We start from the raw sequence: 27223 nt of genomic DNA, 5'->3' as shown, positions 1-27223 counted from the left end.
CTTAATTCAATCACTCCAAAAATCTTGCTCAAAACTAAGCTTCACATCACATCTCAAAGGTCAGCAAATGTAGGCAATTTTGGACCAAGGATGGGAATTAAACCACATCGAAGCTCATTTGCTCTGTACTACAAATGAGGAAAGATTTAAGAACCTGACCAAGACAAGTTATCAAATCTTGGTATTAATAGGTATAAAACTGTGGAAATGAACGATTGAACAACCACTTGTGGCTGTCTTCTCAAGACCTAGGTCTAATCAACAATGAAGTACAGACAGGTTTTCCTGGTAAAGATCCTGGTTTGCAGAACCCACCACCTAGGAAAGGGAACCTGAGCTCCTCATGCTTTCACACATGCTCCTAAGCCCCTCACTCTAGCTGATAAATCTGTGGGAGCTGGAGATGCAAACCTCATTTGCTTTCTCTTCTGTTTTCCTCTTGCTCAATCACTGAGCTGAACCATATTTCAAACATTGTCTAGCTGTGTACACAGATGAGTTGCTAGACTCTTCAACTGTTTGCATTTGGATGTGTTTCATGCGTTTACATTTGGAAAGCATGATATTCATGTCTTGTGCCACCTAAAATGGCCCAACGTAATTCATCTGCAAGAAATAAGTCACTTCAGTAATACCTCTTCACAGGACATAAGTGAAGAAAAGCAACATGTTCGATCTATTGGGTTTTGATTCTGACCGCTGACAGGGAAGGGAGGGGAGAGGAAGGAGTGAGAATCCAAACCACACACATTATTTCACTCTGAGTAGCCTAGATTGAACTTTGAAGCCAAGGAGTGTTACAGCTCAAAAACAGACACTGAGATGCAACATAATGCCAGATTCTTAGATAAACTGTCAACTGGATTTAGAACAACTGTCAAAAAGCCAATCTAGTAAAAGTTACAAAACTGGGATTAAATTGGGAAATTCATCTGCAGGTCGTAATGAGTGACAAAGAGAATTATGGTTTTATACAGTATATGAAAATTGACATTCAAATGAAGTTCCTCTAGTCTTTCTATTTGTGGTAATTTCAATGGGTTACTATGCTAACATCAGATTATTTTGATGCGACAAACTTCTACTAACTGTTAGCATGTATTCTCACTAAGATCTGAATCTTGCTAAAGTTAACAGCAGGATGGGTTTTAACTTCAACAGATCCAGGATTTTAGATCTCATATTCACACACAAAGGTGCTTAGAAACTTACAGGAATTACTACAGTCTACAAAATTCCCTTTTTGCCAAAAGGTTCACAGGTAGCGGTATGGCCCAGGAATTAGATTATTTGAGTCAAGATCTAGGAGACCGTGATCCAACTCTCTGGCCTGTCAGAGATTTTCTGTGTTAACTTAACAAGGTCACTCAGCTTCTTTAGTCCTCATTTTTTCATATGTAAAATGCAGGCAACAGCCCTGACCTCAAGGGTGCTCAAAAAATGACGGTGATGGGGCCAGAGACAAAACAATGTGAATCTGTACCTTCAACAAGACTTGCATGGATTTTGTTCACCATACTGGTCAAATTACAACTATCCAGCAGCACCCTACATTATTTCCAAGGCAATGCAAAGGCTAGCAACTCCCCAGAAGAGAAGTTGCATGTAACTTCTCCATCTGCCCCAAATTTCCACTAGAACTTGTCTGACTTCCCCCCCACACCCCTCCTGAGTTAACTTTCTTCTAGCTCAGTCCTGCAAAACAGATCACTGTGGGATCAGATGAGCGCCAGTGATGGCAGGAGGGATGTATGGGAGCATGTGAATATGAGCAGGGAGGGAAGCAGTTGAATGCTGCTGCTACAAGCTGGCAACTAAACTGGTTCAGCTACACTGTGAAATCATATACTGAATATGCTACACGTCTCTGTGGCAATAATGCCGCACAGCTCACTTATAAAGTGCTACTAATGACTAGAGAAAAATGGTCCAGAACTGCTTAAGACACATATTCACCAGCAGGTTTCCTGGCTTTGCTCTGGTCCGTTGTAAGTCTTTTACCCTTCCAGCTATACCCTGATAATTTAATGCAACCACCGCTGCCTGTTCCCCTTTTGGTAATGCATGTATGTGAAATATCCAGGTTTCAAAAGCTGCAGTCTACTTAGCATATATAGCTATAGATAATAATATACAATTATAATACATATGTATGTATTCTATATATTCTAATTGGTACAGAATATTTACACCTCTAGACAGGAACCTTAATTTTACAGTTTCCTAACTGGGAGATAGCACAATTTAATTATCTTAAACAAGTGTGTGAACTCCTGTCTGTACAAATTTCATGTTCCAGGAAAGCTGCCAAAAAGCAGCTGGAACCCTACATTTTTGACCCAAAAAAAGAGCTTGAACCTTTGTGCTCTTTCCCTTAGTGTCCTCAGTACGCTGAACTGCAGCCTAGTTTTAACATTGTACCCAGTGATCACACTGACTTGTTTTTTGTGTGATGCTTTACGAAATACTTGTCTGAACCACAACCGCAAACACTTTGCCCTACTCTACTTATGTAACCACATTCAGAAATAATTTTATGGCTTATGTGATAAAAACAGTTCTTCAGAAAGCCGTATTAACTATTAACTATCTTCTGTTCTTGCTAATCCTGGAACAAAACCTACCAAACTAGCAAAAAAACCCTCCAAGGTTATATTCTCTATATAACAGTTTAATTCCACTTATTTCAGAGATTTCTGTCACAAGTTTGGTATAACACCTTCAGTCTATGTATGTTGGTGTTAAAATTTTCACAGCAATGTTAACTTAGTCTCGTTGGTTTGTGTGTAAATTTATATAAGCATACATATGCACACTAAACAACACATTTAGAAAGACAAAAGACTGAAGTATGAGCACAACACACAGGCAACACTTTGGAACTGTGGGAACCCTAACTTCAATATTTTCTAATTTAAAATGTATTTTTGAATATAACTCCTTAAAACGAACAGTCCAAACACATGCAGTCAGCGTGCACTGTTGCTGGCCAGAGACTGTTGTGTTTGCATGGAAACACAATGACTCTTGTGGCTTCCATTGGCAGAGAAGCAGCCATTGGTATGATAGCCCAGTGTTGATAGTGCAGCAATACGCACTTGTTCTGAAAAACTGCTATTTTTGGTTTATACCTTTCTTCTGCGTGTGCCCATATATCCAGAGCCACATGCACTCACGAAATGTAAGAGAAAACCTGTCTATGATTAACTTAAAAGTGTCCCTATGCAATGCATTCCTTCCTCTATCATATTTCTTCTGCAAGCAGATACATGAAAAAGAACTGCCTGTATTTCTTAACAAAGTGAAGTTTGTAAGTTAATATCCTCAACGTATCAGTCAGGGAAAAAATGATACACTGTTCACAGAAAATGTTTTCAGATCTAAAACAGAGGCAAGAAACATTAGGTTAATGACAGTTTGAAAACAATTGCTCAAAGTTTGATTTATGTTAGTTGGTTAGATAAGACAAACCTGTACCTTTTGAAAAGAGGAAATAAAAGATGTTAATTGTCTCTATCAGCATTGTTTGGTTTCATCTGTAGGCCATCACGGCTACAGCAATACTACACTATTCATTTCTTATTACATACCATGACTTCTTTTGGACAGCAGTGAATCGGGGGGGAAAAATATCAATATGAAAAACTACTGACTAAACTCAACTATCTATAAATAACACTGGACCCTCCCATTAGCTTGCAGTATTTCATTGCCTTTTAACTCCACTCTGTAGCATTTTGTTCTGGAGTCAACATCTTACCCATTAATGTGATGCCTTGAAAGTATAACAGTAATGCCTTCCTAGCCCCATTACCTCCCTCTGCTAGAGAACACCATAAGATGAAAAACTGATTTCAGGGACCAAGCAGTGATTCCCCAGTCTTCAACTATATACAGGTGAGGATATATTAACAGTACAATACTGCCTTTTTAATTTGAAACATTATTCTTGTCATTCACAATTTTCATTTCCAAAACCTGCTTTGACACAGTCACCAGGAAATTGAGGTAAGAAAACTGTGATGTAGAGATTAGTTAGGTCATTCTGAAAAAAGTCATCACATTCAGACTTCACAGGTCTAGTGAGACATGCATATAGCTCAGTAAAATTGAAGATGCGATACAACTGAGATAGTCCAGTGGCAGATTTATATAATACCATAAAAGAATGATGTTACCTATTGGTAAGGTTCACAGGGCAGTAAATAACTGGTCTGCTGACTTCTAGATTATGTAGATTTAACAGTTTTGTATGAGAGAGCAGATGCAGGCTGCCTACTTTTTCTTCCTTTGTTCTTTCTTACATTGCACTAAACTAAAAGGTCTTGGCTCTTGCAAAAAGCACTCTTCCAATTTTTAGCCTTCTAGACTACTGCTTTCAGGTTGCTATCTGATCCTGAGAAGCCTTAACACTTTTCATACCCACTCATTTTATTCTAATCTGAGTTCAGAATTGCCCTCTTTGACTAAAAATTCTTCACAGACTTACTGTGTCTAGATTCTGAGATAACCGATTTGTGAGTCACTGCCTACTCTGTCCATCAGCCCTGTCGCCCTCTAAACATACAAAACACTTGAAAAATGGCTTATCTTTACAAAGAGCATAACAGTGCTCAAAAGTGCTCAAATATGAGAAATGAGAAACAGGTATACAAAACAGTGTATTTAGCTTCATAATTATTCTGTCATATAACCAACATCCAGAAATTATTACATAAATTTTGAGAGCATCATTATACAATAAACAGCAACATGTTTAAACAGGAATAAGGTTCTCTGTGCCATACTTGGTATGTTGCCCTGACCTTTATTCATATAACAAATTGTTAGATCATGGAAAGGGAAGGAAGGAAAGAGATTACCCCAGCTTAATTAATCTTCAATTAGCCTCCACACTTCCAAAGGCCACACAGCATGTGAAATCCCTGAAAACTATTTCATTCTTAGAAGAATTACATGTAGTATCTTCAGGTCCTACTGGAAAATCCAGACACTCAAGGTAATCCTTTTTCAGTAGGTTAATTTTTTTGCCACAGATCTTGCTCTCTGCTGCCAAGAACTACCTAAACAACATGAAGGAAACCACTGAAAGCTCTCAAAGAACTGGAAGGAAAACAAAACTCCAAATATGTTCTTCAGTACATTGCTTGCAACGAAGCATTTAGGTTTGAATTTCTTAATTTATGGGAGACTCCAGAAATATGACTACAGTACATTTTGGTGACACGGCTGCTTCTTAGAACATAGCAGTCACTCCCTGATTTTTGTTGATTCTTCCTTCCTAAAAACACACAGGCCTCTTCTCAGTATCAAGGGTATAAGACTGATTGCTTAACTTTCCCTTGGAACAGTACAACCAGCTCTTGCCATCCACATGGAAAAATGATACCTTTGGTTAGTCAGAAATGAGAGGATCTCTGGTTTTACACTGGCTTAACTGAGATTAGAATTTGATCTATCAAAGTGATTTGTTGAGACATGCTGTGTGAAAGAAAAAAAGCTCAACAAGATGAAACTTTATAAGGCTGTTTGCTGACACCAGCTGTTGGCCAGCCTACAGAGCAAACAAAGCCAACTAAGAAAGTGGGTGATACCATCTAGTGGCTGGCTCTCTGCCTTGGGGCCATGTATCCCACACTTCTACAGACTGCAAGCTCAAAAACTCCTGCCTGGCAAAGCTGCGCTTGCAGTGGTACCTTTGAAGAAAGTATCAGACAGCAGACTGTCCCTGTCAGAGTGGAGGGAGTGTTAAAGGTAAGGAAGGTATCTTGAAGGGGGGGACCCAGGAACCTAAATTCCCTGTGAACACTCCTGTTACCTTGTACTTGCTGGCACTGCTCCAAAGCTGTGTGGAAGGAAGAGCCCTGCAGCATCAGAGAAGGGAGGACTGGAAGGAGGACTCAATTTCCAGTAAAGAGAGTTCATTCATCAAAGTCCTTTCCTCCCTACTCTGAGTTGTCTGACTTTTCCTACCATAGCTAATCTTTACTGGAGCTGACCTTACAGCAACCCCCCCCGCAAAAGATTTTAGATGAAGAGACCAATACATAACATCTACCATTACAGTACCAAAGTCAGATATTACCAGGGCATTCATTCCACCATGGCAATTTCCAATTTTTTCTACTTTGTGGCTGCCACATTTTCCTCCTCTCACCCCCAGTCTCAGAGATCCCTGTTTCCTCAAAACTCCCCTGTAACCTCTCAACCTTTGGCTACTTCTGTTTCTTTGGTCTCCTCAAGAGATCAGAAGTCTTTGCCAGCTAAAATTTCGTGCTGCCTCTCCATCTTTGCTCCTTACTGTTTGGGAACTACTGGTCAAGAGCATAATCAGCAGTATGATGGAATTTCTAAATGATCAGGGATGTAAGTCCCAGTGACTTGGGATTTGTGCTGGTTCTTTAATCAACTTTCTGTAAGATTTCAGACAAGATGCATTTTCTGAACCTTGGTTTTTCCAGCAAATGGAATAAATATCTAAAGACAGGCTACATCCTTATTTACTATTCATCAATTTCTAAAATTCTATTTTTAAAATGAGAATTACACTTTTGGAATTGCCCAAGCATTTCTCTTTCAAGCCACAGATCATTTCCTTCCTATAACACAGTAACAAAACCCACTGTAATAACTATCTGACAAAGTGAGATTCTGAAAACCCAAACTTCCCACAGAAGTAGAATAAAACATAAGCCTGCTTTCAGAGGTGTCAGTGCCCTTCAATAGAAGGAGGAAAGCAAGCTCTGGACTTAGAAACTGCATAAATCCAGGTCTGAGCAAACTGATTTGGTTACTGCTACGGGCCTACATATGGTAATACAAGCTTCCCCACAAGACAGTTTAAAATTACTTAAGCGAGCTATTCTTGCAGCCGTCTGTGGTAGTGTAGCTAGGCAGCACCTGCTACCAGAAAAAACCATTCAGGTGCATCTGTGGTGCTGCACCATGCCCAGGATAAACATTGGTTTGGTGTCAAAAACTGAAGCTGGCTGGTCTGAAGCTTCACATGTCACAGGCAAGACATTTGGTCAAACGCCTCTTGGTCCAGACAAGAGACATTCTCGTGCAAACAGCTAAGTAACAAGAGGTTTCTAATTGACTTCAAGGGATTAGGGGGAGGCTCCTAATCACATCAAACTATCTGGAAATGGTCATCTATGTAGGAATATACTGGTTTTCTTGCATCATCTGTTTAATCTCCTAACGATTTAAATGTGGTGTGTTTTGCTTTCTCAGTTACACCAGTTAAAAATCTGTTCAAGTTTTAACCTGAAGATAAATTACTCTGAAAATATTTCACTTTCTTCCTAGCTTTCTATTTTAGTAGGTATCGTTTCCTTATTTAATTCTGAATTGAAATATATAGCAGTATTCATTTCTATAATTAGCAGGTGAGTAATATTTGGACATAAATTCCTCAAAAATTTGGTATTTTTTTTGATCAACAGTGTACAACAGTATAGGTTTTCTGTAAGAACTTAGAGGAATTACATTTGATTTTTCAGCTGCCTTTGAAAAAACTCAGTTTCATTAGTTGCATTCTGCAAACTTAAGATGCAGTGAGAATCTGTGCCTGCAGACCAAATTCAGACTGTTTCCATATGTCCTAGTTTATGTAGGCTTTTTCATTTTCACTCATTTTAGAATTAGTCTAAAAGCACAAATGACTGCAAATACCACAGAATACGACTGGTCTTGTTCAGAACTGTGCCCTTCTCACTCTGCAGGAATACAGGATTTCAAGCTTTGAGCAGAGACTGATGAATGAAATAGAATTTCGCCTTGAACGTACCCCAGTGGATGAATCAGACGATGAAGTCCAACACGAGGAAATCCCTACAGGCAAATACATAGCACCGATATTTGATAAGAGACTCAAGCATTTTCGGGTAATGGAAGGATCCCCTATTACATTCACTTGCAAAATAGTTGGAATACCTGTTCCTAAGGTAGGTCATTCTCACTGTTAGTAGTAAAAAAAATAAAAAAGCAACTACTTGCTATTTTCTACACATCCCTCTGCAAAGTCTCGCTCCTAAAAACACGGCTCTGTGGAGAGAGCTCTAAAATTATTTCCCTCCTGCTTTCCAAAATAACAGTATCTGCTTCTGAGCACATATCAGGCCTTGATCTGCTGTATGGACTGCCTCACAACCTCCTGACTCCAAGAGAAACAGAACTTCATAACCCCCCAAAAAATTAACTTCTCAGAAAGATGAGAACTGATCTGAGATAACCAGTAACAGCCCAACTATGTGAAGGAGATACACAGCTTTCTGAGTTCAACCAGGAATCATTCTATTTCACACTGTAACTGACCTGTGATTTTTATAATCTAGAATTTTACCAGCAATTGATCAACTTATGTCATGCTCTTATCTACATTTTTTCTAGTCACTCTTCCACTACAGAGCAAGTGTTAAGTCAGTGGGGGGGTCTGATCACTACAGGTATACTGGTTCAAGGATGGCAAGCAGATTTCAAAGAAGAACAAGCATTTCAAAATGAACAGGGAAGAAGATGGAACATGTTCTTTACATATTGAAGCTTCTACTAATGATGATGATGGCAACTACACAATTATGGCTGCAAACCCACAAGTAAGGTGTTTTGATTTCCTCTACAAAAATGCTTCTTTCATGTCTTTCTAATATATGTTAATAAGAACATAGATTGGGCCACCTAGTCTGACATCGAGTACCGACTGTATAAAAACATCAGATGCTTCAGAGGATAGAAGAGAAAACCATATAATGAATAATGATGAGACCACCCCTTTTTTACACATCCCAGTTACAATCATTAAGGACATTTTTTCATATTAATAACTCCTGCCCTATCTTCTGACCTGCTGCTCTTCTGCTGATAGATACCTTTCAAGACATGTTGACAAGACAGGCATGATATTTCAGGCAGAAATAACAGAGCAGGGGGAAAAAAAAGCATCAAATTTGGAGGTGTTATCAAATGCAATTATTCTTTATCTAGGATGCAAAGATGTGGATTTGCAAATAGGCTCATCCCCTAACACCATTCTCCTTCACCCTACGTGCTAGCTTAGCTATTTAGCAGTACACTCAAGAAGATCAAGCAACTTTTTCCAGTTTAAATTTCGTCTTTTTACTGAAATATATTTCAGCCCAACTACTTCTCAGTTTCTGTGCTGCTGCATAAATAAGTATGCTAGTACAAAGGTACTAGCAGACAGTACCTGTGGAGACACAGTGGCAGGAATGAACAAGCAGGGACAGACACTGTTTAAGCTGCTTTACATAGCACCACTGCTAAATTCATTGCCACAGCCTTGAAGAGTCCGAGAAACACACTGCTCTAGACACACAAAGAACCCCCTGCCTCAACTGCACTCCACCACATGCTAACATCTGCTTTGAAAAAGTGATATTTAAACTATAGTTCAGTTACTTTATAAAAATAAATCCTACTCCATTCTAAATGTTAAATATTTATACTTTAACATGAAGTGAGCTATTAACCAACTATTAATTCTGTTTCCATTGTGATTTGCAGGGGAGAATCAGTTGTTCAGGACACCTGATGGTTCAGAGTATCCCCGTTCGGGGCCGAATATCAACAATTCAGCCTCACAGGTAAAAGGAAACACAAGTCCTTCAGACTCTCTTTATGCTTCTTAATTGAAGGCATTTAAAATAACTAGCTACTGTACTTCAATGCACTCTGTACCTCAGGTCTCAGCCATAAAATGGAAATAGCAGCAGTTCCCTCCCAACAGGTCACTTCTAGATTGTACTATTTTTGAAGGTCATCTTCAAATACAGGGAAGTTTTAAGTGTAAAGTGTTATTTCATTTACCTGTGGCAGTGGAGTGAAAGGCAAGGGATGGATTAGCAAGATGAAATCTAGCCAAAAAAGCAAAAAGAAGTGAAGGACAGCTTGGGAATCCAACAATACTACATGATATAGTTACTTTGATAATATTTCTAAATAGAAAATATACAAATATTAAATTACAATCAGATAATTTCTTTCCACCCTTTTATTTAACTCAAGCTATCTGTTCATCCTTTTCCACAATTTCTTCCTTTTTTTAAGTATTAGGGAAAAAGTTTGACTTCCAAACATATATAAGCAATTTTTGTATTGCAGAACACGACCCCGGGTGCCAGAGGGAGACAAAGAGGCAGTTCAAGAACGCTTTTTCAGGCCATACTTTCTACAGGCTCCAGGTGACATGGTAGCACACGAAGGGCGACTTTGTAGGTTGGATTGTAAGGTATTAACTATTTCCTCTGCTCATTCTCACTTTCCCTACCTCTGCGCATGTATTGCTGGGTGTTTTCATGTTCTTTATTTGCACGCATGAACACTTTCTGTTAAAGTTTTAATGCTTTATGTTTAAGAATTATTTCCTATTACCACTGTCTCTGAGCTGATTCAGGGGATTTCTTTCCAACACATGCTATATGGAATGAAGAACACAGAAAACACAACCCTAGAAATAGAAGGCTCCCTTACAAGGTTGTTCAAATTACTACATATGTTCACCATGCCCTTTAGCAGTCAGTCTGAACTCCAGAAGTTCTGCTCCATTATCAGATTCTTGAACATAATCCAGAATAGCACAAAACCATGAGAAAGAGAGGATTCAGCATGTTGTATTCTGTTCGACAAACGTTCCTATTGTATTGGACTGAACTACTGAAGATTAATACTCCCTGAAAAGAGGGAACAGAGCGCAGTTCGTTTTATGCTTCCCCAGCATGCACAGATGCAGAAATACTCCCATTTACAGATTCAAATTCTGATATGAGAGTTGTCAGAGGTTACAGTACATGCAGAGAACATCTATTATTGAACAGCTTTAAGAAACCCTTCTGCTTCGATGTATTTTGGTAGTCTGTGTCCCAGTAGCACAGCAAAGGTTGTAGTACTGACACAGACCTCTTTCATGCTCCAGAATGTCTCCTATCCTGAAGAGGATAGAAGCTCTGAAGCACAAGTTAATGCCCTGAAGATGAACAAGATTCATTACTACTCAATTTATGATGTAAAGTTTACTAGTGAGCATGCCAAAGAATTTGGTTATTCTTAGTTCTGCTATCCTGGCAGAGCCTGTGAAACCTTAAAGCATGTCTGGTATTACACAAACCTGGAAGACAGCAGCCCTCGTTCAGGCAAGTTCCACTTCCCTCTTTCTCTGGTTTGCAGACTGTTGTTTGGAAAGCAAAATTTTAGACATGAGTAAGTACTTCCACCTATTGGAAAGACCTTACAGTCCAATAATGTTTCTAAAAAATACTTAACCTGTAGTGTTCTAAAGCACGTAAGTTTAACATCTACAATTAACTATATCATTCTTCGTCAAATTTTATGAAATACAAAGTCATTTGTATAGAACTCTTTTTCATCTCTAAAACTCTGTAGTGGTTTAGATCCAGGGTTCTGATTTATAGTCAGCACTAAAAAAAAACCAAACTAGCAGATTATTAGGAATCTTTTGTGAATCTGATATACAACCAAATTTCTTCCTTTCTGACTAAGAAAAATGTAGGCATTTCATGTATTTGTTTCTCTTGGGATTTTGTTGCTTGTTTGTTTTCTGTTCTTCTCCCTTTTGAAATTAAGCAGAAAAACAGAAGCTGAGAACTACAATAATAAATCTTTCTGTTCTAGATTCTGACATTATTCAGATGGTATTTGAAAAAAAGGCTTACTTATGAATTTACTAAAATCTGTTTGTCAGTTTGACATTTGTCTCTAGCTGTTTCACTGTCTGTTAGGTGAGTGGGTTACCAACTCCAGAACTGACATGGCTTCTGAACGGCAAACCTGTGCTACCAGATGGCACCCACAAGATGCTGGTCAGAGAGACTGGAGTTCACTCTCTGCTTATTGATCCTCTCTCACAAAATGATGCTGGAACTTACACTTGCCTTGCCACTAATAAAACAGGACAAAATTCATTCAGTCTGGAACTCACTGTTGTAGGTAAGAATAATTGGAAAAACTAGTCACAATGATGAAGTTATTTTTACATACTTCTTCAAACTTACCATAGTTAGTTTCCCAACAGACGAACATAAATAGATAGTTAATCCACTGATAGTAGGAGAGTTTAACAGCTGTAAAACTCATCTAATGGAAGGATATGGACCTACAGGTGTTCAGTTAATACGTAAACTCCTGTTATTAAGAGGAGTGCAAGAATTCTGTCTCATCATCACTTTACCTCTCCTGTCTTGGCAAAATGACATTCTTAATTTTTTCCCCAATAAATTTTCTCCCTTAGGGTTTGAATTAATAATATATGTTGACGTCTCCTAGATTTCAATCCAAATTTTAATAGTTTAAAAATGTTTTTAAATAGAAAAATACAAATCTGCATACTGTTCTTTAATAAGGCCTTAAAGGATGTGAAATACTGAAATTCATAGATCTGGCATTAATTTCCTGCAATGGTAGCATGTTTAGACCCATTAGATATGCATACATTCTTTTATGAACATCAGTTCTGCCTATTATTTTCTTTATGTTCCCTTACAGAGGATATGTCATGGCATTTCATTTTCCTTCCAACTTTCCATTAAAAATTCACAACCTATTTTGATATCACAGGAATAATTTTGGGTCATGCACTACCATACTGTTCAAAGCAAAACAAAGAATAAAGTATCTGTTGTTCAATAATCCTTTTTTTTTTTTTTTTTTTTCAGCAAAGGAAGTAAAAAAAGCCCCCATGTTTTTGGAGAAGCTTCAGAACTGTGGTGTTCCTGAAGGGTACCCCGTCAGATTAGAGTGCAGAGTTGTGGGAATGCCACCCCCCATATTTTACTGGAAGAAGGATAACGAGACCATCCCATCAAACAGAGAGAGGATGAGGTACTGTGCTATCATACCCACGCTTGGAGTTTCTTGTGGCTTGACCCATCGTTTCCATGAAAACCTGTGTGAGAAGGACAGGTGGTGGTCTTAAAACAACTTCTTTCACCCACATAAAGTTTTAAAAAGGTCTCACTGTGAGGTGAACAATAGCTATTCCCTTGGTTCAGAATAAAGGCATGGAACATAATACATCACTGCTTCAGAGAGTGCTGATAGACCTCTCAGGCCATAGGCCTGATATAGCATATGCATCTTCTTATCAGCGATACTATGATATGGTATTTTAATGCATTTTAGCACCTTATTCTCTCTCTGAAAACTATTTTCCCCTCAGTTTAGTTCTAATTATGGATGAATTCAAACTCCAAACAGTTAGAACAGAGTTTTGGATGCCCCAGAGCACGGGATAATAGAATTTAGCCTGTCAGACACAAAGGCTGATAACAAAGTTTGGTGACAAACAGGCAGACTTTGATCCATACTTATAAAATACAACAATGTTTGGGTTCACCTCTTCCATTCAAATGCATCACTATTTTTTAGGTTTTGCAAAAGAAAAGGTGATGAAATAATGTGCCTGGCTGTAATTAATGAGAAATAATTGATTTTGTTTATTTCTTAAAGATTTCTACTTCAGCATAAAACTGATTTTTAATATTTTATTTCACTGGGCTCCAACTAACGGTTTGATGCAGTCATTGGATCTCTGAGATCAGAAGTACATTTTCACACGCATACCCTGCAGGCTATCTGTAAAGAAAACTGGGTCCACAACAGCACTTGTTATGAATGCACACCTATCATGAGGGAAAGCTTTCTACTTGAAAAAATATTGCAGTGGTCTCCCTGTCCCCACTCAGGGACTGCTGTCCTTCTCCAAAAAGCCCACCTGACTCTGATCTTCTATAGCCTGTAGTCTTTATTCCTCTGCCTCTAGGCAGATTAGTCAGGGATTTATTTCAGGTACTGGTACTTTCTCAGGAATTACAGTTATACACACACAAACACTGTAGTTAATGCAAAATGAACAACTGCTCTAAAAATGTCTCATTTCCGCTTGTTTCACAGAAGATTAGAAAACAAGTTTTTGCTTGAGCTCAGCAAAGGAATGACTAAGGGAAACCTCCCACACCTCTCAATGCCAGGAGCTGACAAGGCTTGTAACGCCTCTGCTATTTCAGCCTGTCATGACCACTCCAAGGCTTTGAGTTGTTCCACATAGACACACAGGAGCAATGGACAGCACTGTCCTTGTTTGTCCCTGTCTTGCATCATTATTATCTTGTGCCTGAAGCCAAGAGATCCTTTTTGTACCATGATATGAACATATCTGTACTTCTGTACTACCCCACTCCCAGAATACAGCAAATTATGTAGTGCAGGAAGCAAAGGGTAAATGTTCCCTTTTTTGTTAAGAGCTGTCAGAAGCACAAAATGTCCTCTTGACCTGAAATTCTGTGGTTTGATGTTTCGTTCCAGTTCATAAGGAAACAAAACCTCAAATTTCAGAACTTCCTGCAACTTCAAGTATTCCGATGTGCTCATCTCTCCTACCTTTTCCTTTATAATGAGGGAAACACTTGAGTTGATAAAAAGGACCAACCACAGCCTAAAGAGCAGAGGAGCCTCAGTTCTCTGATATACTACTGAACAGTTTTTCCTGGACATCGCAGCCAGAGGGTCTTAGATCACTGAAGAGCAAGGAAGAGGAGGGAATAATGAAGCAGGTTTCTTTTAGAGTGTTGGCTGAACAGATCTATAAGATTTTGCCATTTAGTCAGTTTCTCAAGGAAAAGGGTGCCATACAAAAGTTTCTGATTGGTTCTGGTTGCTGTTGTGAAAAATATCACAGCTTTGTACAAATGTTCTTGGTATTTTGTTATATTATTCTTCCAACTTCTGAACTAGGAAAAAATGCAGTATATGCGGCAGCTTTGCATGGGGTTAGTTCATTGGAATTCAATAAACAATTCCAATATTAACACATAGAGAGCAACAATTTAGCTCACACTGTCACACCATGGCTTTGCACAACTGAGAGGAGCAAGAACAGATTTCAGCTACTCTGATCATTGGCTGAGGACATACTGAAAGCCAACCTATTGACTATAAATGTCTTAGACTGCTACCTCTTTGAGAATAGAAGTTACAACTTATCTATTTCATATTTAATGTACATATTGTAACATCTCAAAGTTGCTATTCTCTTGAGAAATACTAATTCCAAAACACTTGTTTTCCCAGTATGCATCAAGATACAACCGGGTATGCCTGCCTCCTCATTCAACCTGCCAAGAAAGCAGATGCTGGCTGGTATACCTTGTCTGCAAAAAACGAAGCTGGTATTGTCTCTTGTACTGCTAGACTTGACATATACGGTAAGTGTCGGCTAGTAAATATAACAAATCAGAATTTATTCTCTTTGATTGGTCCCAGCCCTCACCTAGTTCTTAGTCCATACATTTCTGGTTTTGACATGGAATAGAAATTAAGTGTCACAGCATGGCCACAGCTTAATATGGCCATCAGGAGGAGGTATCACAATACAGCTAAATGGCCAGATTAGCTCTCCTGCATCAGTTTAAAAGCTGGTAAAGACAAAAAACAGAGGAGGAGTTTTGTACAATATTCTCTGCTCCCATTTTCCACCTTTCAAATTCCCTAGGTCCATAAGCATATAATCAACATGTATTCAAGCTGAACCTTAACTCTGTTCCCTCTGACACACGCCTGTGCTACAGCCCTGACCTGAGATGGAACAATAAATCGCACACAAGGAAGCAGACCCCTTCTTCTATGGAGCATTATTATGCAAACTATGCCTAATTAATGGAGGCTAGTTTGCATCTAGTATGCTTGTCTAGAACATGGAAGGCCCCAGCCCAGTTCAAGAACTACAGCACATAATTTAATTACTCTGTATCTATGCAAGATGTAATAGTTGAAGACAATTTATCTAGAGCAAGAGAGTACTTTGATCACTTAAGCAGCAGAATAAAAGAAAACATTCCACAAACTCTTGGATTGTAGCCATAGCCTCAAACGAAAAAAAAACAACCCAACACGTTTTCAACTTTGTATTTCTCATTTTTAAAAGAAAACCCAATTAATTATCAGGGATAACCACAAGTCACCAGTGCATCTTTGTCAGTTTTCTGCCACCTTGTGGTGATATAGACAATAGTAATGTAATGTTCAAGAGAGGGCTGGTGACAGTCTGATTCAGAAAAGGTCACGTAAAATGAAAAATAACTCCTTAGGTATCTAAATGTTTCAGTACACAAATTAAATTTTCATACGAAGGATTCAAGGTACAAACAGGATACAGGATATGACAGACAGTCATAAATGCTTCCTGATGTCAACCATATTTTCTAAAGACTCTGTAAGTCTTAAACACTAAAGGGAGTGACAGAAATAATTTTTCTTTGTGCTATTTTGAATGGATGGGGTTGGGGGATTGAAAGTGTCATCTGATATTTGCAATTACATGTGCAAACAAAAAAAGTAGAGTAAATAATGAGTGCATTGTTCAAATAGAAACAAATTGGGGGGTGCAAGGAAAAAGGATGTTTTTTTCCAAGTATTTCCAGACAGACAGCGTGGAAATCCAGCATGGAAAGATGCAGCAAGGAAAGACACTTGCTATCAATGCTTAACATGTAGATTGTAGGTCTCCCACACTAAGCTGTTCTCAGAGAATTGTATCCTGAACTTCTCCCCTTTCATTTTAATTGCTGACAGATAAGTTTGTCCAGTTTGGGTGCAGACCTGGAGGTTTTGTATGGATAAATACCAGCAAAGATCATATCAACTTCCCCTTTCTGAAGTGTTTCAATAATGATAACTGTTAATTATATAAATAATAGCTAAATATTCTTACAAAATTGTAATGGTATTTGTTCATACGGGAACATGTTGAATGTTACTTTTAAATTACTGAATATGTGGTTTTGGATTACGTATCTTTCAACATCTTTAAAACAATCTACGAAATGTGATACTAGTTTTAAGTAGTAGAGGGAAATAAAAATTCTAATCACTTCTTTAAAAAAAAAATCCCTGTATTATTACTTTGAAATGAAATACCACCCAGAAAAAAAAATATCAGGAAGACAAGTTCTCCAGAGGACGTCATAATACAAAATCAGAGCCATGTCCAGTTTGTTCATCTCTGTTCATGCTATGGTATATTTTTAATTTTGATTGCAAGAGCTTTGGAGGAGGCTCCAAAGATTAAATTTTGGACCTAGTGAAATCCACATAAATGTTGCTATTGAATTGAACAGGGATGGAATTTAATCTGTAGACTTTAATAAAAAATATCAACATATAACTATATTGACAATATTTGAAGGAACAGAGCCTAAAACAGAACGGCAATGCTGTGCTCTCTTCATGAATGTTGGAAGCAACTTTTCAGTTGTGTGCATCGACTTCTGCTGTTTCATTGCTAACTTACTTAGATGTTTATACAGCCTGTTCTGTTTCTGTTGCTTCAGCTCAGTGGCACCATCAAATTCCGCAACCAATAAAGCTTCGACCTGGTGGCAGCCGGTATGCAAACCTTACCGGTCAAGGACTCGACATTTTTTCTGTCTTCCCAACTACCGAAAGCCCTATGCTGTTTTCATCCCCAACCCACAAGGTGGTGGAGAGTGAAGAACTTTGAAAAACAAACAATTGTTCCAGTTACACCTGCAGAGACAGCAGAACTGGGGGGGGGGAAGTAGGGGTGGGGAAGAGGTACAAGTCAAGATGCTCAAGGTTTACAAGCAACTTGTTTGTAATTAAGTGTACTGCTGCTGCAAATGTTGCAAGTAACATATCATACGAGACTTTTGCATATTATTTTACTGCAGGATAATTGTGGTATGGAGTGTTGTGCAATAAATTCAGTACTGTGTAGTTTGCTAAGAATTACATAGTAAACATAGTTTTCAGCACCTAAAAGCCAATACCACTATTACTGCTTGATTTAAAGCTACAGTACTGTAGCAAGCCGTGTTAAGGACGGATGATGTTTAGCTGGAATACTGCCAGTGAAAATGTTGACATTACAATAACAACAATCCTGAATGAGGGTAAACAACAAGACTTTGAATGTAGTTCTAAAAAACATGCCAGATAATCACAAAGCACAAGTTAAAGGGAAAAGATGTAACTCATTTTTATGTTATTTTGCCAGATAACCTTAGAATTTTTGAACTCAAGACTAGATAAATATAGCATTTCATGTAGGTACAGCTGTATATCCTATATATTTATATTTTTGTGTGTGTGTACTCCATGAACTGTGTACTCATGGTGTAAGGATTCATAAAGTAAGGTACAGGGCACGTGCATAGGACGCTGACATAGGAAACCAAAATTCCTGTTGTCTGCTAGAGCCCATAGCTGAAATTATTTTCCAGATGTGTTTCATACCTTTTTTCTTTACAATGTTAGTGATTCTCTGCCTTTAAACACAGATGGTATCAAGCTTGTAACTTCACAGTTTTTGAATATCAGTCTCTTTTTCCTAATTTTTAATGTGACTAAAAGAAAAGTGCATCTGCTACCTAGCTCATTTTTTAACCAACTGAAAAGGAATTGCGATCTGGTGGAATTTAAATTTTCACCATCATTTAGGAAACGATCACAAGTGTGGTGTCTACTATAAAGACAGAGAAAATTCTGTTAATATAAAAAAGTAATGAAGTTAAGCAACAGTTCTGTGCAAACAGCTAAAAAACCTACTGTAACTAATAGTAGTAATAAATAAGGCAATTTAATGAAAGTGCAATAGAAGGTGTTAAGTGACAACACCACCATTGATTTATTTAGCATCTATACGGTTGTGTTAATACCTCCCAGGACTTACAGTCTGTGAATATCTAAGATGATTTCCTCATCTTTCAATTACTGCTATCCCTTTTCTTTGGACATCGTTTTCTAGCAGTTGTTTAGTGCTTTCAACATGGCTGCAGCATGCAACAAAGTCCTGATCAAAGTCACAGCGATGAAGAGAAAACTTTCATTTCAGACCTTATTTGGATTTTTTCAAATTTAAAAATGTAACTTAAAAAAATTACATATGCAAAGAAAACAATGAGAAGTTATCTTAAGAGCAAAAGGAAACTGGATATAGCCAGAGACTGAGAAAGAGACAGCCTTTTGTCAGGTTTCCTACAAATACAGCTTATGTTGTCTCTAAGTGTTGGTTCCCCAAGGGGTTAGAGGAAGTGAACTTCTTTAGTTATAATTCATTCTTCAGTTACAGAGTGCCCATCTTAAGACACATTGTGGGTCTGATTTTCCAGGATAGAGAACCTCCTGCTCCTCTTATCTTTCTTATCTTCACTTGTTTTTAGGATTGTTTAGGGATTTCAAAACTAAACCTAGACTGAGTCAGAGTTGGTCAACCCAAAATTTAAAGTTTCCTGTATTAGTAACTATTCTTGGGAAAATAATCCAAGAAAAAATATTGGATTTTATTTATTTATTCCAGTGCTGTTGGGAAGTGGGAAGGGAGGAAAGTAAGACACAAAAGATCAAATTCTACTCCTACCAACAGCGCTGGTCTTCCCATTATCTCATGCCAGCACTGAAGAGTAGATCTTGATACAAAGTACTCCAAGTTGCATATAAGCCATCAGGCTTCACAGGTTTAGTCAAGCAATTGTCTGCTTAGAACTCCCCTGTGGCCCCTTGCCTGGCTTTGAGTGAGGGGTTGGACCAGACGACCTCCTGAGGTTCCTTCAGACCTAAATCACTCTATACTTGCTAAATTATTTTACTTTCCACTGCCCGTCTGAACACCCTGTGTGGATTAAGTTACCTACTGACTGAGCAGAAACTAAGTTCAAGCAAGCACAAACTTTTTCTTTTTTGACCGGGATATATACTAATAGGCAATTCTAGCTACAAGAGGGTCACTTTAATCAGAGTTCTTCTAAATGTAGTTTAGAAGAAAGGAATACTAGTACTTACTATTTGCAAGTATCTGGTTACCAGCGCTGGAATCACACTTGTTAATATTATTGACAGTGGTAGTGGTCCTCACATTTTTCAGTATCAGACAACACACCCAAAAACTCAGTACAAATTAAAAGACAGAGTGCACAGAGAAAATATGTAAATCATATATCTTCAGCCTCTTCTCCATGATTTCAGCGGAATGTCTCCAGACTTACATCATTACAACCTGAACTGAAGCAGGGGATTAAGTGGGATAATGTTTTTTTTAAATGTACATTCAGTTTTTTGTAAGTGGGAGGACAAGAAGCTACTGTTGAAAGACTTTTCCCAAAAATCTGTGTGAGGAGGATTAATTCTTATTCATTCAAGAAGGGGCCCCAGATGTCTCACTGACGGGTAGGCTACAGAGAATAGATCAACAAAACTGTAAGCTGAACTACAACATTCTCTCCTTAGCAGTATTTACTACCAAAAGGATCAAAAGTTTGTCCATCACATCTCTCCACATAATGCAGAAGCCAGTAATTTCAATTATTTTCAGTGCATCTGATACAAACAAAATCAGAATCTGATTCCAAATGGTCTGTAGTCATTACATTTTGCTCGTTAATTGCTACAAACAAAATCACAATCTGATCCCAAATGGTCTGTTGCTGTTAAATTTTGCTCGTTAACTGCTACAGGACATTTCTCTGTATATACTGAGCCCATAAAAAGTATGTAAAGGAAGCTTATGTGAATGGATGTAAACGCTGTTAATTAGTAGTATTGATGTGCTCATCACAAAGAAGACTTGCTCGAAAAAGACACAAAAATTGTGTTTGTTAACTCATGAAAAAGGCAAGGGGGAAAGGCTTGTGTAAGCAGCAGAGACAACACTAAGTTGTCACAAAACATGATGCTGTTTGAGTTCTTGTCCTGTGATGAACGGCACTATCTTATCATATGTCAAGATGCACTAGAGCTTATGCAACTGTGCTCCTTTCCTGAACAGCTTGGCTGTTCATTGTTTTTGTTTAATTGAATAACCAATTTCACTTCACACTAACACAGTGTTTCATCCTCTTATTCAGGGCAGGCTACTGTAACAACAAAAATCAATGTTAGAACTTCAACTGAAGTCAGCATTAGTTATTAGCTTCCAAAGTCCATTAAAACACCACAATGTGGAGCATAGCATTTCATCAGTGAGACAGAGAAATGCTCAGATTTGTAACCTCTCAGTGTTTTCTGATTCAGAATCTTGTAGGTTTATTTAGTTTCCCGTTTCCTTCTAGTTCCAGTTTTGTATACAATCACAGAGGCACAGTGTATTTTAAAGAGCAGAAATGACAACTTTTGTGCTGCAATTCTAAAAAGCAAAAGTATTACCTTTGTTTTAAAATTCTGGTCCAGCTTGGTGCAAACCTAGTCCTCAGCAGCATCACAAAGCAGTTTGCATTGATATCATTGGACTTGTTGCCTTAAAACAGCTTCCATATGGAAGGTGGAACACACCCTCTGAATGTCTCATGTCTACTAACATGAGAAGAGCATACACTGCAAATACAAAAAGCCAAGTCTGCAGTCTTTATCTTGATATGTAAACAACTGCCAATCCCAACTGTTTACAGTAATCATAGGTACTTCAAAGCAACAAATCTTGAATAAGAATTCCTTTAAGAACTGTTCTTAATGCTACCAGATTTAAAAGCATTATTTTATGGAAAATGTCTTTGTACAAAACTACTAGCAAGACCCAACCAAATATTTTAACTGTTACATATTGGAGAAGTGATTAATTGTTAATTGCCTTACTATTTCCAATACAAAGATAATCACTTTGAGCCTTAAAATTCTATTTTATAATTTTTTCTTGATTAAAGTTGATATTTTTTATTTTTTGATCCAAAGTCATTCTCACTGGGAAGAAAAATGTTAATGTCAGTTTTAAGTATATTTTAAGTGCATACGAAAGAAAAAAACAAACACCTGCCTGTTCAGTAATGTATTTACTTTCGTCTTACCTAAGCCTAAATAAATGCTTCAGTGTTGCATACAAACTGTGTCCTTCAAGTGTTCAAGTAACTGAAAGTGTGCAACAAGACCAGAGGTTTCCTCAGAACTTTACTGTGACAGCTGGTTAATGGAATCAGACCTTACATTATCTAGAAGAAAATCATAAAATACTGTCAAGTTTATACTAGCCATGCTTCTAGCAGGTTAATTGTGAAATACAGTTGCTGCTTTTTTAAACAGTTCTAATATCAATTTGCTTTTGTTTTAAACTATGCTTTCTTTTTCTGATAACCTCAGCCCACTCATCAAAGTTTGAAAGAACAAGTTTTCTCAGGGGTACCAGAGCAGAAGTCAATGAATCTTTGGGGCAAACACTATGTTTTAAAGGGCAATAGATTTGCCAGATTCTCAGTGTATCGGAGAATTAGCCTTCAAAGCCTACGCTTGAGCATATACTTCTACCTACAGTCTCCCATAGCCAAACTCCATTGTGTCTCAAAAATCTATACAGACTCTGTCTATTGCACTGGTCGCCTAGCCCACACACTCCCCCTGGAACACCAGTTTACTGGGTCTAGACCAACACTCCCAGTTGCTCTGTGCAGTAGGGCACTGGAGACCTGTTACAGAGGACTGTTTTCAAGCCTTAGCTGTGCATCCAGCACTTGAACAAGTGAAAACTAAATGAGGGCCAATCAAACGCACAAACCACATCAGATTTCACTCTTCCCTATACATTTTCAACTTGAATGATTTAGCATATTATTTGTACAAGAGTCCATTAGCAGACTTTGGAATGAATTTTAAATGAGCAGCGGATGTAAACCTGAAGGAAGCGGGATCTTATAGCTTGGATACAGAAGAGAACAGGGGGGGAAAATGATGCAGCACATTGCATTTGCTGGTACTGATTTTGGTTTCCCATGTAACTATATTTCTCTGTTCCTACCTGGCTTGATTTCTGTGTACTTCTGTGCCTGCTACATCAGAGACAATGTTCTTAAGATCATTTTAGCTCAGCTACAACTCCATGAGCTAAACACTTTATGATTTCTTCTGAGCAACACAAGCTGCTTTTATTAATGCCTTTATACTTCAAGTCCACTATAGATATGAAGGACCATTTATTACGTAACACAAAGAAATAACGGGCTCTATGTGCTATGAATATAAGTGGCATTCTCCATTTAGATCAGTGGGAAATTCTTTTCAGAAACTGACCATCCTTTAGGATCACACAATCAGTTAGTAGCAGGCAACACAGTTTTGTAAAGAAATGGAAAAATACTGAAGATGTTCTGAAATTTTGGAGAAAAAAAAAAAAAAAAAAAAGAAAAAGACTATATACCTTGGGCTGCAGGAAGCCGTTCAACAACGAACTTCTTATTCCCTGGAGTTACATATGCAGACATTTTAAGTAAATTCTGTATAAGATACATTTTGCATGCTAATTTCTGTATAAATGAAAACTGAATTACAAATTAGGAAAAAAATGGGTAGACAATATTAAAATGTACTCTTTGGTAGAAAATATATTTAAATATTATACATGGGGTTGCTTCGGTTTTTTTAAAGCCACGTTTCCTTGAAATGTAATTATAAAAACAAAGCATTTTTAAGAAGTGCCCAGGTACCAGGTGAAATCAATGTTTGTTACAAAATATCTGTGTATAGGAAACACTGGACTGCTTCTTCAATGAATAAACACGTCATTATTCTCAGTGCATTCGGTTTTTTCCCTGGATATTTTGTAGCGATAGAACAGCTGAACATATTTGGAGCAAACAGAAGCTGTTCTGTAAATTCTTATTGAATTTTTAAAATCTAGCTAAATTTAACTCCTAAGTTACAGAAAATTGCATCCATATTGCTTAGTTCAAATAGCTGGAAATCTAAGTGCAAGGGTAACTACCTTAAGGCAAACACTTATTTTGGAAATCAAAAATTGGATTGGAAATCATATTTTTAAAAATCTGTGCCTAGTGAACCACATCACAGTTGGGACTTCCACAAAGATTTCACCAAGGAAGTTCTACTTTACAAGGTATAGGCAACTTAGCTAAATAATAAAAAATCTAATGATACTCATGCTTAACCCACAAAGAAGTTCCAGTGTCACTGACTTCACTAAAATTAAAGTTGGCAACATTTTTACTTTTCAGAATTTGTACTGCAGCATCATTTAGGAATTCTAGTCAAGAATTGAGGTTTGCTCTGTATGTGTGTACAGTACAAGATGGACTGTGCCCTAAATATCTTATAAATGGTGAGATGGAAAAAAAAAAGCCTATAAAATGGGAATGAATTAAAGTTGTAAGACATGCTAATACATATCCACTGTTGACCTCAATACTTAGGAAGAAACCACTGACTTTTCATTACTAACATACATTTTGGGAATGTACTACCCTAATTCCACCTTCAGCCACTGAAAAGTTACTGCAGCTAAAAATGTCACTCCAGTTCCAGTTCAAATATAACACTGGTCATCTTGTCAAAACAGGGTGATATGATTCAAAGAATCATAGAAACAGAGTATCTATAGCTACTTCAAACAGAAAATTCTGCAGTCTGAACCTTTTACAAGAATAAAGGTTAATTTCCCACAAATAATTCATTAGAATTTCACACTGAATTTCAATAGTGTGACATGTATGTGTAGCACGCAACAAATACTGAATGAAGCAAGCATTTTTCATCATCCCCCATGTTCTCACAATAATGTGGTTCTAGAATTACAATGTAATGACACTACAAATAGAAGTATTTCAGTTTTGCATTGCTGTTCAGTGGGACAAAAATTTCTGAGCAGACAAAACTCAGTCACTAAAAACACACCAAGCTCTGAGCAATTCCACTTTTACTTCATTTGGAGGCCCACTGGAAGCAACAATTATCTAACGGGAAGGGGCTTCAAGTGCCCATACCAGTAAAGTCCAGCACAGAACAAGGGTCACAGCCATCATCTGACAAGCACCAAACACCCAGTAGGGAAAAAAATATTTGAAAGCAATAATCAAACCCAAGTTAAATGGTCATGTTTACATCCACAAAGTGTCGCTGAAGGATTTGTAAAGGAAATTTGTAAAGGAAAGCTATAAAAAGAAACTGACTTCCTGAAAAGTTGTTGAGTTTGAGAAGTCCAAACCAGCATGGATAGTATCTGCTTCTTAGACTGCCTCCAGAAAGAATTTTTAATGATTAAACTTCCCCCTCACCCCAACTGACTCCCCAAAAAGCACTGACATCATCAATAGGCAGACAGCTGCCTATACACTATAAAGAACTTACTCTGCTGCCTTCAGTACTACAGCAAACTGGAAAACCCAACTTCCAGCTCAACACTGCACCCTCCCAGGAAACAAAAATACTACAGCATTACATAAAATCAGAATGTTTCCACTAGTAACATTATGAATTAGCATCAAGATAAAAGAGATCAGTAAAACATTCACCTCCCACTAGCAAAACCAAATCTAAGAGAAGGGGGATTATAATCTTATTATATTGTTCAATCACAGAGACTGATGCAAAGACCTGCTTTACAAAGTGTTCACAAGCAACGTATTGCGCTGAAGTGCTTTTTAGGACTTCAGTTTCCATTCTGAATGAATTTTGGTAACATGACCACAGATATTTTATGTTTTGTGTTGGTTTGTTCCTCTTTATGTGATCTTACCACCATTTAATCATTCACTGCATATTAATCCCTTACCTTTATAACTCTATGTATCACCATATGCAGTGGATGCTAAATTACAATGCTGCATGGAAGAAACAAAATCCAAAGAGAAATGGATGTTAAGTACTTTTATGTAAATTACATATAAACTGCAATGTCATGTCCCACTAAATGAAATTATATGCCAGAAGTGCAGAAACACATCAGTTCTTGCACACTACTCTGACATTTATGCTTTTGCACTGTATTACCCTTCCCACCTAAGATTTAGAAGGTTACCTTTCACTAAGCCAAGTTTTCCATGTCATATAATTGCATGATTTACTTGCATCATACTCCCATTTCAGGATGGAAAACCCATTACTGTGCTAGCAGTGCAGGTGAGACAATGTCTGCTTAAGGTTTACTTATTTGTTAATGAATTAGTGTAAAATGGCACATTATTTATGGATTGTATTGATTTTTATTAAAATCAACTGTAATATTGACTGATGAGTAATATCCAAACAGTATTAACTTGGGTATATGATGGACAACATTTAATTCTATTCTCTCTATATATAATACTGCAAATAAATCCATTACATGACTTCATATTACCAGAAGGCTGAATCCACTTTCTGTTTGCTGATAAAGATCTAATGTAATTTGTAAGAAGCAAAAGCCCATATTTTAATAATTAACACGATTCATTACCTTTAGAGAGGCTAAAATACACATAAAAACCACTCCTGAATGCCAGTGTTTAAAGGACAGAGTTGCTCAGAACATACAGTGCCTCTTCTACATGTGTTTAACCTAGCCTGAAAGTCTGTCCCAGCAGCTTTCACTCCATGAACAGTCCAACTTGCGCCTCAGGAAGCCTACTAGTCTGCATGATGGTGACCAAGGGCAAAACGTCAATAAGACTTCTGAGAGAAGACAGACAGTAAGGTCAGCTCTTTGTATGTAACTGTTCCTGCAGCAGAGTCCCCACTCTCCCAAAACAGGGCTTAGTTCCTACTGATGCTTTTGTTTTTCACTGAAAGCTGCTTAATTGTTAGAAATAACTCCTATCAAAGCTATTCATTTGTCATTTGCAAGAATTCTAAAATATAAGACATGGCAGCAGCCAGCAGGGAACCCGCCAGCCTTCCCTGCTGGAAACCCACCAACAGCTGTTCTGGGACAGCAGCTCCTTTTCTCCTTCTCCCTCATGGCTAACAGTAGCAAGGGCTTGTTCCTGGAAACTCCCCACAGCAGCACCAGCAGCAGTACCCTTCAGCTTCACAGTCTGCCGCCATCACAACTGACATCAGCAGTCAAACTTTTGCAGGCTCTACATCCTGCTACAAACACATCTGCTTCTCCAGCTGCCCTGCTTCTACTCATTTTTTGAGCTTCCGCACCTCCTGTCCTTTTCTGCCTTTTCTACCCACTTCTACAACTGAAAGAAGCAAACAAACAAAAGGCCATTCAGGGCGCCACCAGGGCTGAAATGAACTCAACTGCTTTGCAGAAGGCTTTATAACTTTCTACCAAACTCTTATCTTTAAAGTCTGTTTTTCAGAGGGTACATAAAAGACACTTCTTACTCTAACTTAGAAGCAAGCATCATTTGCTAGTTGATCCTTCTGCACATTAAACTGCCAGGACTATGATGGTAGTAGTGCAACACCTGGGACAAGAAATCCACTAGTAAGTAATTCCTACAGTAGGAATTTCAGATAGCTGGCGAGGACA

General features: G+C 37.8%; 1 protein-coding gene across 1 annotated transcript in view; it reads left to right on the top strand.

Annotated features, from left to right (window-relative positions):
- MYPN (myopalladin) overlaps nt 1-17580 on the top strand; it is a 48479-nt gene extending 30899 nt beyond the window's left edge. Inside the window, exons 12-19 of the mRNA XM_040605327.1 lie at nt 7728-7949; nt 8451-8600; nt 9529-9608; nt 10126-10252; nt 11760-11967; nt 12693-12858; nt 15106-15239; nt 17364-17580. Of these exons, the coding sequence (XP_040461261.1) occupies nt 7728-7949; nt 8451-8600; nt 9529-9608; nt 10126-10252; nt 11760-11967; nt 12693-12858; nt 15106-15239; nt 17364-17533 (1257 nt within the window). The 3' untranslated portion in view covers nt 17534-17580. The remainder of the gene's footprint in view (nt 1-7727; nt 7950-8450; nt 8601-9528; nt 9609-10125; nt 10253-11759; nt 11968-12692; nt 12859-15105; nt 15240-17363) is intronic.
- Nucleotides 17581-27223: the final 9643 nt, after the last annotated feature.

This window comes from Falco naumanni, chromosome 9 (assembly GCF_017639655.2).
Source record: "Falco naumanni isolate bFalNau1 chromosome 9, bFalNau1.pat, whole genome shotgun sequence".
NCBI lineage: Eukaryota > Metazoa > Chordata > Aves > Falconiformes > Falconidae > Falco > Falco naumanni.
Note: the sequence above shows the minus strand (reverse complement) of the source record. Positions and strands in the feature narration are given on the sequence as shown.